This window comes from Perna viridis, chromosome 9, assembly GCF_037379345.1.
Source record: "Perna viridis isolate PV_CMFRI_1.1 ecotype Kerala chromosome 9, ASM3737934v1, whole genome shotgun sequence".
In the NCBI taxonomy this organism is placed as follows: domain Eukaryota; kingdom Metazoa; phylum Mollusca; class Bivalvia; order Mytilida; family Mytilidae; genus Perna; species Perna viridis.
This window is the reverse complement of record NC_142453.1, coordinates 13690531-13704115: the sequence shown is the minus strand read 5'-3', so window position 1 is coordinate 13704115 and position 13585 is coordinate 13690531. Positions and strand designations below refer to the sequence as shown.

Below are 13585 nucleotides of genomic sequence, written 5' to 3'. Positions count from 1 at the left end.
TAATGGCAGAAAACAGTGGGAATATATCAAGTACAAACATGCAAAGGTTGTTAACTACAATGTACAATCAAACATCAAGCAAGGATTCTATGAAAGTATAAGTGCTCAATTAGAAATTATGACCTTCGATATAGTGCAATTGCAAAGAGATATCAACACAAAGTGTGACTAGAGCCTTTGTAAGCAATGACACAATGCATTCGGACAAACTTTAACTTTTTCCTATATATGCAAAAGGAATGCAAATAAATGTATGGGAGTCTATTTCTGTCGTCGTGATAAATAAAAGTCGCGAAAAATTATCTCGCAAAGTCGTGATAATTGGTGTATTTTGTCGACATAAAAGACAATATCATCTCAAAAAGTCACTGTAATTTTTCGTGATAGTTAAGATAATTATGTCGACCGTTCGAGTTAATTATCACGACTTATAGAATGCCAATATGTAGCTTCGACATACATATTTCCGCGATGGCTTTTTACCATTATCACGACATTAGAGCTAATTATTGTGACAAAATGGAGACAAGTTATCTCAACTTGTCGTGAACATATTGATATCTGTCGACATAAACTATCGCAGTTTTATAGTTTAAAGTTATGAAAATGCCAATGTCGATAAAGAAGACAAAGTCTCTAAAGATTTCATCAGTGTCATTTTGTTAACAGTAGGATATTTATTGAAGAATAGTAATCCTAATTTTGCGTCTTAGAACTGAAGCTTCCAAATTACAGTATTTTGATTCTTTTTCTGAAGTTTAAGCAGACATTCGTAGTTTTACATATTCTTTTTTTTTCAGTTTTTTAAACCAAAAACTCTAGTGTCTAAGACAGTTGTGAAAAAACTTCTTGATACAAAGTTGACTTCCCCTGACTATGATTCACATCAATAACTATGTTGTCCCCGAAACATTTATAAAACAAAATGACTTTTAAACGACGCGTATTTGAATGTATCCTGCAATGAGGTTATTTGTTAAACGAATAAAGGTATACGGTTATTTTTTTTGCTGTATCCGTATATAAGAAGGTTATCGACTTCCTGGCTCCTCCCACTCACGTGATCGGCGGAACTACTTTTTTGTGGTATGCGTAAATTAGTCATGGCCGCCACCATAGATACGATATAAACAAATTGCGATTGCATATCCGGTTAATCTTTTTTTTTTTTTTGCTGTTTTGTTTCGTTTTCACCTGAATGAAATTAAAGATTTTATGTAAACCAAATAACGATTTTGTTTGTATTTTTTTCACCGTCATATATAAGGCAAATCCCAAATCTCGTTCAGATTTGATTCATTACCAGTTTGCAGACGACTTCCAACATACCAAACAAAAACAAGTCAGCTTCCACCTTCCTCGCGAAATTCAAAAATTTTAATGTTCTTAAAATCGACATCAAAATCAAAAGAATGTAATCCAGGGACAAAGACCAGACATGGAAAACAGACAATCACAACAAAGAATGTAAGAGGTCGTTTACTTGTATGAGTCTTGTAGTAACTTTCGTGATGCCTAATTTTGTTTGAAGGAATGTCATCGAATGGATCAAATTCAATAAGTAACATTCTATATACATCACCTTTCCTTAAAGCATTTATAAAAGTTCGGAATATTTTATCAGTTGATAAACGGCTAGTTTCTGCTGTGTGACAGCTTGGCATATAATACAACGCTGTCAATTTATAGGCTTTGTATACGTTCCAGAGACAGCGTATGCATTCAACTGAAACTCGATCATGATACGCAAATGTTATGTCTTGTAAGGAATATTTCAGTTTACAAAATGAATAAAACGAGGCCGGGGATAAACACAAAAAACAACCCGGAAGACAGCTCCATGCTATTTATTTTAAAAGCTTGTTAAAATATTAAGTCGCATCATTGATCTTCATCAAGTGAATAAATCGCTTAAATGTATTCGAAATAAGATTAAAAAGACTCATGAAAGTTCTAATAGGTTATTCTGATAAGAAATCTAAAGTAATGTAATGTTTTTGCGCTGTTTTAAGGGGGGGGGCGACAATAATGTCGTTGCATTTGATTATGTATACTTTAATATTGTTTTTATCAAGATTTTCTCCTTTTTATGACAATGGTTTATCTTTCTATTAAGGAAAGAAATAATTCAGCATCAAAAGTTCAAAAATATATTGAATGGAATCTCACTATAAGCTTTTCGACATATCTTTGATCTTACGAGATGTTTAAGAAACGTGACCATGGGAAACTTTTACGACCAATCAAATCTTAAGCTATGATGACTTTTCTTTCAATCCATACCAAAATTAGCCATGTGTTAGGAAGTTGCATAAAAAACCTTAACGGGATGCCTTTTTCCAAATTGGCGCTCGCCTTTATAACATGTAATATTATAGCTTTACTACTTGAGTTCTTTATTCCATAGTCAATACATACATCTGACATGCATATATTCTCAAACGAATACTATCTTATAACTTTACAATCCTTTTCTCAATGACAAATTTCATTTTTAGAATAAAAGGGGATACTATATGAGTGACATAATATACATGTATTTTCGTCTTTTCTTGTATACATGAAAATTCAAGTGTGTAAACTGCACGTTCAGATTTCTATTAATTGATGCTGGTATAATAAGGTTCGCGGAGACTGTCGGCGCTCGGATAAGATTCACGCTTTATAGGTCCACTCTTATGGAAGGGGATATCCGTCATAAATATGATAACGCGTTTCTTTCAACGTTGTTTCTTGCTCATTTGTACTCTTGTTTCTTTGTTAATCGAAGATCGTTTAAATGTTAATTCGTGAAATGCACCGTAACTTGCAGTTTGTACGTATCTTTCTTTGCTTAATATCGATTCTTTTTCTGTAACATTTTTCTTTTACGTTTCTACAAGTATTAATTTGTAAAATACTTTTTTTAACCCTGAAAGTCGTAGTTTTCCAATATATTTCCTTGTTGAAAGTCTTAAATCAGTGATTTATACAGGTTATATATAAATTTAAACACGTTTCTTTGGAAATCGACACGATCGACACGGTTACAAAGAACGCACTAACATTTCACAATTGAAGAATAAACATGTTACTCATGAATGATTTTTCACCGGAAGATCGAGGGGTTGGTGTAAAAACAGGACGGGCTTTTTCCGGTACATTTTGGCTATAGGCTAAAAACCACTAATTCCACTTTCCATAGGCTTCTATGCTAATTTCACAATATTCAATGGCTTCTCTGGACTTTACCTTAACTTTAACCTGCAGAGGACTATATATCAGCATGATTCTACATATGTCAGCTCACAATCCTCAGAATGGCATGTGGGGTTAGCAGACTTGCAGTGCAGTACTGGTCACCGGAAGTGAAGGGTCTATAAATAGCATGGGAAATCCCAGTGTTTTCACAAGATAGGGGTATATTTAAAAATCATTATGGAGATTAGGCTTCACATCACAAGAAGCAAAATGCACCTATAAAATGTACAGAAATGTTTTTCCTTTCAGAAACTGTTTAAATTTTTTAAATAAGATGAGAACTTTTTTCACAGCACTATGAGGAACAGGGGTAATTTCTGCGTAGGACTATTTTTGCATAGGTTCCAAATGCTCATTGGTTGAATTGGTGGTCTGTAACCTATAACTTTTGTTTTATTTAATTGCATTAAATTTTTTTAATGATTCTAAAGAAGAATAAAAGTACTTTTTGGTATTTTAAATTGTTTCGAGATAAATCCACAATCTTGACAGGACGAAGTTTTTTGTAGTGAAAAATCTTCATTTATCGACATAATTAGGCTTAGAACTTTAATATACATGTATATATTTTATGAAAATTTAATGTAGATAAAATATAATTTGGAGGTGTTATTCTATATAGAATCTTAATCAGTCTCACAACAGTAGTTTTAAGAGCAGAAATATTGTCAGGTCGAACTACATATAAATGTTCTTTGTAATCTGCCTAAATTTGATTAAAAATCTCTAATCACCATTAACTGGCTGGTAAAACTTTCACACCTTGTTAACAATTGAACACAAGCAATGTTTTGTCTTCGGCACATAATGTAATTTATGGACCGGCATATCCAGTTATCCATTTACACCATTTACACTAGGCCAACCATATGCACCCCATACAACTCCAGCATAAATCATGCCATTACCTACACAGAATCAGCTAGATAGTTTCATGAAATCTGTAACTGAAAAACTTAGATATTAGTAATTAGAAATTAGATATGCTTGATGATATCTTAGCAAGAATGGTAGATATGGAGGGAAAAATCGGAGTGTTGCACACTGAAATCTCCTCTTTAAAAGCAAATGTACAAACTAACACGTACAACACAGTAAATCTAGACCGTGGTCTTACAGAGACATACCATAGAGTAGGTGCAATTGATAGACAACTATATGAATTAAAAACTGAAAATGAAAGCCTAAAAGAAAAACTTGTAGAACAGCAATCAATGTCAATTAGGGAAAATCTGATTTTCAAAGGAATCCCAGATACGTATGATTCCGATGAAAACATCGAAGAAAAAGTAAGCCAGTTCATCAAGGAAGAGCTTGACATTTAGGACCAAATTAATTTTCATATTGTACACAGACTAAAATCAAAACCTGACAAATCATCAAGAGGAATAGCTGCCAAATTTGAAAGAAGAAAAGACAGAAATAGAGTATTGGGGGTGGCTATTGAAAAACTGCAAGCTAACACCCAATATGTAGTTTATAAACAATTCCCCTTGGAAATCATAGAAAGAAGACGGGAATTGTTGCCCTTTATGATAGACGTTCGAGAAAGGGGACACCATACAGTAATGAAAGAAGATAAGCTCTTAATTGACAAAGGGTTTTTTTTCCAAGAAGCCCACACCTCCTCTTAGGCATAGGCAACATTAGCCTCCAACCAGGGAAAGAAATGACAGACATATTGATCCACCAAAAGAGTTAACAATGTAGGTACTGAACAACAACAACAGACATCTGGACAGCAACAACTACGGACAGGTGGGCAGAAATTACAACAGACTGGTGGGAAGCAACAACAACAGACTAGTGGTCAAGTATAGGACAGGTATAACCAGTATAATCCTTGTGAAAATAATTGTGAAAGCTAAGATTGTTATTTCTTAATGTATGTGGGTTAAAATCAAAACAAAAGTATTGTAATTTTTTAGAAAAGTAGAACAATATGACATATGTGTATTTGTTGAAACAAAACTTAATGATAACGATGTATTAGTCGTGCCAAAGGGTTACAAATATGTTGTAAAAAACAGAAAAAAAATCCCTAAGAAAATCTGGTGGTATTTCAATTTTACATTAAGATGTATATGGAAAATTCATTAATTTTATTGAAACTGATAGCTATATAGTCAATTTGTACAATGGGTAATAATCTCAAGAAAATTGGTTAATTCAGAAAAAGACGTTTTAGTTGGATGTATTTATATACCCCAAGAGGGCTCAAAATATTCTAATGCAAAATCGTACGAGTAGGTTGAACATGAATTACTGGAGTTATTGAAAGAATGTGATGTGCCTTATTCGTTATTGGGCGATTTCAATGCAAAAACACGCTCACTGAATTATTTCATTATATCCCTGATGATACAATTATCGACCTATTTAATTCAGATGGTGATCGAGACATTATTTCTTATATTGAGGATTATAAAAACTATCAATCCTTTCTATCCCTTTGAAGAGAGTCAGTCAGTGTTCCTGTAAACCAAATACATATGGATACCAATAGTTTAAAAAAAAATATTTGCAAAATGGTAAATTAGTACTTTGCTTACTCTCGTATTTGACTTGATAAATATTTTGGTAAAAGACCATGTAAAGATACAAGGATTATCGACTATTTGTTATTATCTTCATGTCTATTTTCATATATATGCGATTTTGAAATCAAGGATTTTGATCCCATTTTGTCAGATGTACATAATGCACTACATTTCTCATTTAATACAATATACAATACACCACCACAACACAATAATAAACATCAAAGTAAGAATAAAGTGAGATGGATTAGGGAAAAAAAGACCGAGTTCATTAACAGTGTATTATCAAACAAAACCAGATCACCGATATATTAAGTGATCTTGAAACACTAAACAATTCTGATCAAGTTGATAAAAAAAACTATCCACACAATCATGTCCAAAATATCACAAGTTCACATCAAAAGTAGAAAGGAAACGTTCCTTTTACATAGAAAAAACAAACACATAATCCAAGATCGAAACCTTGGTATACTAGTACATGTTACAGTCGAAGAAAATCTTTTTAAAAAGCAAGAAAAAAGTACAACTTGCATAAATCTGAAGAAAACCGCAGTGAACTTTTAGAGTGTAGCAATTATATAAAAACACAACACAGGAAGCTTACAATGACTATCAGTTCAAAAGAACAATCAAGGGAACCAAGGTTATAGGGTAATCAAAAGAATGTAATCCAGGAACAAAAACCAGACATGGAAAACAGACATACACAACAAAGAACATGTAGTAATTAAATCATACATACAAAGTAACAAAAGCAAATGAGCAACTCGGACTCCACTAAAAACCGGGAGCATGGACCAGGCGCACCAGTAGGGTAAGCGACCTCTGCTTTTCTAGAAACACCCGCCGAGAACTGGAGAACAAGCTAAGAAAGAAATCAAGAATTTTGGAATGTACTGAATAGTTTACTAAAAAAGAGTAACTCTGATGTACTATTAGAATAGAGTCATTGTATGAACATTTCGAAACATTGAATAAAGATGAATTTACCAATCACGAAGTAGACTTTGAGGTATGCAATTTAAATGAAAATGTGAATGATATTCTAAACGATTCTATTACGGAGGAGGAAATACTGAAGGTTGTGAGGGGTTTGAAAAATTGTAAAACCTCTGGTGTTGATGATATTATAAATGAACACATTAAATATACGATAGATGATATGATGCCAATTTATGTACTTTTATTTAATATAGTACTTTATACAGGTTTAATTCCTGAAAGCTGGTGTATAGGTATTATAATTAATACATTCAAGTTTATAAAATTAAAGGGTCCAGGTCAGACGCAAGCTCATTACTTTGACCTCATGTACCAGTAAAGTTTTTTCAAGTATAGTGAATAATAGATTGAATACGTTTTCTGATGAACTCCAATTGATATCCCATGCTCAGGCTGGTTTTTAGAAAAGGAGTTTCTACATTATATAATATTTTTACATGCATTAGTGTCTATGTATCTTAGCTCTGGTAAAAAATTGTACTGTTCTTTTATTGATTTCAAAAGTGTATTTGATACTATATTGGAGAGTTGGCATGTGGCAGAAATTGCAAGAGTCAAATATACAAGGAAAGATTTTCAAAGTTACTTACTGTATGTATCAAAATATCAAATCATTTGTACGACATGGTACTGAGTATTCGCCATATTTTAATTGTGAAATTGGTGTAAGACAGGGGAAGAACTGGCCTCCTTTCCTGTTTTCTCTGTATTTAAACGACTTAGAAAACTATTTTTTAGAAAAGAATGTAAAGAGTCTTGAAACTGTGTCAACACAATTGCTCGAAAATTTAAATCTATATATAAAAATTTTCCTGATATTGCACGCAGATTATATGATTATCATGGCTGAATGAGAGAATGAATTATAATTGTTATTATCAAAATATGAAGAGTATTGCACTGATTGGAAATTAAGAGTCAATACTCAAAAGACGAAGATTATGGTTTTCGGTAAAGGAAATATAAGATGAGAACACCCATAAAGTTGTATGGAGTAGAATTAGAAACTGTAGATAGTTATTCTTATTTAGTATTGTTATTTAAATTTAATGGTAGCTTCTGTGCTGGTAGAAAGAAAATAATTGATCAAGAGAACAAAGCAATGTATGTATTAAAACATAAGCTACAAAATATTGCAATATCTATTGATATACAATTGAAACTTGTTTTGATAGCACCAATACTTAATTACTATTGTGAAGGATGGGGGATTTGAAAACAAAGAGGGTATAGAAATACTGCACTTCCAGTTTTGCAAAAAAAAATCTTGGCGTGAGGAACAATACACCGAGTTATATAGTGTATGGAAAACGTGTGCGTTTTCCTATTGAAATTGTTATCAAGCTAAGAATGTGTACTTTTGGGACAACCTCGTAGAAGACGAGAGCAAGCTATCTAGCTTAGTTTTTAGACTTATGTTAAAATTGCAGCAGAATAATCAAGTAAATTTCAATTGGTTGTCATATGTAAAATCTATCTTTTATGAATCAGGTTTAAACTATTTTTGACTATAAACAAAAAATGAAAATATCCGATGAAAACATGAAAGATAAATATAAAATGCGTGATTTTATGTTATAGAACTAGATGTTGAGACAGAAACTGGTTGACCAATTTATACAATCATGATTTTCAAATATATGTAACTCCTCTAGTGGAGAATTTCATAGTTCATTCAAAAATGAATATTATCTCGAGCCTTACTTACGTAACCTTAATAAAGCAAATAGATTTTTGATGTGTAAGTTCTGTTGTTCAAAAGTAAAATTGCCTATTCAAACAGGAAGGTGGTTAAATATCCCAAAACAAGAAAGATTTTGTGAATATCGTAAAACATTGGGGGATGAATTCCATTATTGTTTTGTCTGCAAAAACCTTATGGTGGGTAGAGTTGAGAAATAATTTCAACCTAAGATATTATGTCACATATCCAACAGTTGAAAAAAAAGGAAATATATGTTATCATACAGCAATGTCAAACTATATACAAGAATATGCTGTTTTATAAAGCACCTTATCAAATTATTATAATAGTCATAACGTTTGTACTCACATAATATGAATTACTGATTAATCCAGCCACGTGGTGAAAGTCGTGCGAATTAGTATCGTGTATGTATTGAAACGCTTGATTGACTTCATTGTGAATGTAATTTATTTACCACTGTTGCTATTGATTTTTCGTGTTTGTATTTCGTTGAGGCCCTCTTTACACGTATGTGCCTGAGGATAATAAAATGTCTGGTCTTTTCTTGTAAATCTAATTCATAATTAATCCTGCAAGTAAATGGGTATTGGACTAATTTAATGGACTCTATGATCCGTACTATGGTATAACAAAACATTATCAGAGAACTATAATGCTGTTTTAAAACAAGAGAATGAATGAATGACAGGAACTGCCTGTTAACATGCTTGTTCTCGGTTTTCACTTTTTACAAAACTATAAAAACTATGAGATTCTTATAGTCTTGTCTGGCACAGGTAACTATCACCTAAAAACAACTTCTCAAGAGCAGTTATTTCGAGTGGCGAATTAGTTATTCCTAAAAGACTTATTGCACCTCCTGGCATAATAGAATACATAACAAGTACTATCTTTAAAAAAGATAGCCAACGCAGTAAAATTTGTTCTTTTTACTTATAATTTTCATCAGGAAATAACACATGGCACACAATTTCAATTTCCTTTTTCGAACCCCATTAAGTTATTTGGCCAATCTGGAAACAGAATTTTGATCAGGTGACTTGCGTTTCCACGGAAGAGCGTCTTTAAGGTCAAAGGGTAAAAAGAGAAACTATACCGACTGCGTCGGAAAAAAGAGCCTCAAATCTATGAATGGTCTTCCTTAAATCAAGCGGAGCATGAGTTGGACGATGAAAAATGGCATGTAAATTTATCAGATACATCGCACGTACAGGAAAAACGTTTTCTCCTCCCAGAATAATCAATTCCCTCCAGCACTTGCAAGTTATGTAATAGACAATAACCTAATCGCTTATGTACCAATTCAGGGTGCCTATATTGTTCCAGGTAGAAGTGGTAAGTATTGTATCTCAACAATTCCCAAAGAATCATGTCAATGTCCACCTATAACATGTGTCCATATCCGAACAGAAAAACTCAGCATAGGGTTTGAACCTGTTGAAAAAAGAACCATTAATTTGTCAATCTTCACTTGCTAGCAAAAACAGTAGAAAGAGAACAAGAAACAAATCTACTCCAGTATCAAGAAAAAAGTTACATTTTAATTTACAAACAATCCAGGAAGATAGATCGAGATAAATAAAAGTCGCGAAAAATTATCTCGAAAAGTCGTGATAATTGGGGTATTTTGTCGACATAGACAGACAGACAGACAATTCTTTATTATAGTCTCACCTCTAACTGACATATTATATATACATTTAAAAGCAATATATATGATTCTAAAAGTTAATAGTTCACATTTGTCTAATACCATTATTATCGATATACAAAACATATACATTTAAAACTTTATGTTGTCAAATTAGAGCCACTCTTTTCAAAGAGTTATGAGAGACTTTCAATAAGTAATTAAAATACTATATATATACATTTTCATTTTAATATATTATATTAACAGAAATTACCTATATAAAATATTTCTTCTAGTTAATAAAACATCATGGCAGATTTTGGCTGAATAAAAGAACATTTTTTCATCACTAAATAAAAATATGAACTTTTCATCATCAGTTAAATTACCAAAATCGTCATTAAAAGATTTAGCCCGAATAAATGTATCTTCTCTCAAATGTGAACATACAGGACAATGCAAAATGACATGTTTCTCAACCTCAATATTACCATTATCCATACATACATTATTAAAACACAATCTATTTTCACTCATAATACCTTCATATCTGCCAGTTTCTATTTTTAATGGTGCAACACCACAACGAAATTTAGAAAAAGCACTTCTGTATCTACCAGGTATACGTGTTTGTAAATATCGTTCTACTCCATACCCTTGCTTAAAATTTCTGTAAGTTCTCAGCTTACTATGATTATTACTATTTAACTCATTGAACCATTTATTCTTAAAATTTTCAAAATTTGTATTTTCTAACATATTTATAGAACTTTTGTTAAATATAAAATCTGTATTACAAAAATGGTTTACATTTTGCTCTCTAAATTTACTATGTACTCTAAAGTTCCAATTCTTTATTCTATTATTACAATTTCTATTTGCCCATAAAAAGACTTTTTTATTAAGTCTATTATTACACATTTTTGTAAATCTTGACCACATTCTAAAAACACATGACCACTGCTTAATTATACAAGACGACCAACCCATGTCACCATAAAGTGAAAGATTTGGGGTATATTTACCGACCCCCATAAAGAAACGCATTGCTCTATTTTTTACAGCATTAATACATGAAAAGTCTCTACAGCCCCATATAGAGGCACCGTATTCAATAACTGACATAACCATTGTATCAAATAATTTTGTAAATACAGAATAATCAAAACCTCCATTAGCTTTATATTTAGCTATAAGTAAACCTAGAGCTCTACTAGCGGACTTGGCAACAGCCTTAGCCATATCTACGTAATTCAAAAATTCACTCATGACTAATCCTAGATATGTATATTTATCTACAATTTCTATCTTCTCTCTATCAAACGTAAACTTAAAATCAGTTCTCTGAACAGATTGAGGTCTAAAATGAACTACTTTTGACTTAGTTAAATTTACACACAAATCATTATTTTGATACCATTGACTTAAAGTTTCCAAAATTCTTTGCCAGTCATTTTCATTTTCACATATCAAAACAATATCATCTGCATATAGCAAAACTGAAATAATAGAGTCATCTAATTTTACACCAACATTTAACATCTTTATTTCATCTACTAAATCATTAATAAAAATATTGAAGAGCAAGGGTGACGAAATACAGCCTTCCTTCAGGCCTGTTTTCACACCAAACCAATCTGTCATAAGACCATTTATATTTACACAAGATTGTACATATATATATATATATATATATATATATATATATATATATATATATATATATATATATATATATATATATATATATATATATATATATATATGGAAAAAATAGCATTCATCATCTTTGTACTAACACCAATATTTTCAAGTTTACAGAGTCATATGTTTTTTTAAAGTCAATAAACGCACAAAAAGTAGAGCATTTATTAAGTTTTCTAGTTTCAATCATTGTTTGCGGGTGTACGTCAAAATATAGTGCATTTTCTTTATGCCTCTTTACAAACTAATGTTTTGTCAAAAGATACGAACAATGACTTATAAAATAGAGCAAAGCACACTGTAAGATGAGGATCTTTTTTTGAAAGAAAATCTAACATAATAACATAAAAATGTTCCACTGAAAATGTTGTTTTGGTGAGTGCAAAACGAAAGTGAAAGTAGGGAAAATGGCTATTTATAGTTCAAGACTACTTTTCGGTCCGATCTTCGTGGACTCACCCTATTTTCTTTGCGGGAAATTATTTTTTCACATGTCCTTAGAAATGCTACATAAGTGAAAGTTTTATTGAATCAATTTACATATTTTTTTTTTAAATCTTAAAAATATGCACTTCACTATAGAAGTCTATGGGAAAATTAATACGATACTGAGACCTAGTAAGCCAGTTTTTCAAGTAAAGTTGGATATTCAGCAAGTGGTCTTTACCAGTTGAATAAGTAGTACCCCAATGCAGGTAACACTTTTATGATGAATTAGCGAACTTTTGAACCTGATTTTTTATGGTAGCTCTGTTTTTTTTGCATTTATGGTTAATCTTTACCAAATTTGGAAATGCATTTTGTTTTCATGAATTTATAGGATATCAGTTTAATAAAATTATTATCTTGACCATTTATGATGAGCATATCTATATTCAGGTAACCTGAAGCAAGTAATACTCCTGCATAAAGGATAGTTTTCAAGTTACAACACATTTTAAGTATGTGGTTAGGACATGAAAATTATCATTTTCCATACATTGCCTCTTATATATGAAAAAATGAATATTTTTTTTATTTTTTGTTTTTCTTTCAAATAAATAGCTAAAGTGAGTTGCCATATAACTGTGTGGTTGATTTAAACACAGAAATGTCACAAAAGTCAACAGCCAATTTTTTAGTGGACTTTTTTTAGTGGTTCAAATGGACAGATTCTAATGCGGCAAGAAAAGTAATGGTGTTTTTTCATATAAAAACTGAATTTTTTCACAAAGTATCTAAAGCAGACAAATGTTATTATAATATTTATACCAGTAAACTATTTTTCTTGCATCATAGCTATCTGTTTTAAAGAAAAAATCCTTTTCCTGTCATATTGAGGTCCATTTGTATCTGCCTGTGGTACCAAAATGGCTTAAAATCTGTATTTTCTGCATATGAAAAGCTATATTTTTTTAAAAGTATGATATTGGTATAATTTTTTCTGGATTTATTATAATTGAAATGACCATATCTATAGTTTAAAACAGTTGGTTGAACTGGTACATATACTTTACTTTAAACAAGAGGCTCCCATGAGTTAAAGACAAAAAAGGAGGTTCGGATATTAATATTTCCATATATGGAACTCACAAGTGGGGATTAAATAATGATTTGGAACTTATAGTACAGCTGATGTATCTACCATGTCAGAATAAACCACAAATTTGCTTAGTTAGACTAATGCAGCAGCTTTTTATCAAAAGTAATATTTTCTGGCTAACATTGAGATATTAGTCTTATGCCTGGAATAGGGTACCTATATAAAAATTTTAA

At 31.4% G+C, this 13585-nt stretch overlaps 1 protein-coding gene across 1 annotated transcript; it reads right to left on the bottom strand.

Moving 5' to 3' along the window:
• Positions 1 to 10396: 10396 nt before the first annotated feature.
• LOC148606868 (uncharacterized) lies at positions 10397 to 11412 on the bottom strand. Its single transcript, XM_088546253.1, has one exon. It carries the CDS (start codon positions 11393 to 11395, stop codon positions 10397 to 10399), a length of 999 nt encoding a protein of 332 aa, XP_088402379.1. The 5' UTR covers positions 11396 to 11412.
• Positions 11413 to 13585: the final 2173 nt, after the last annotated feature.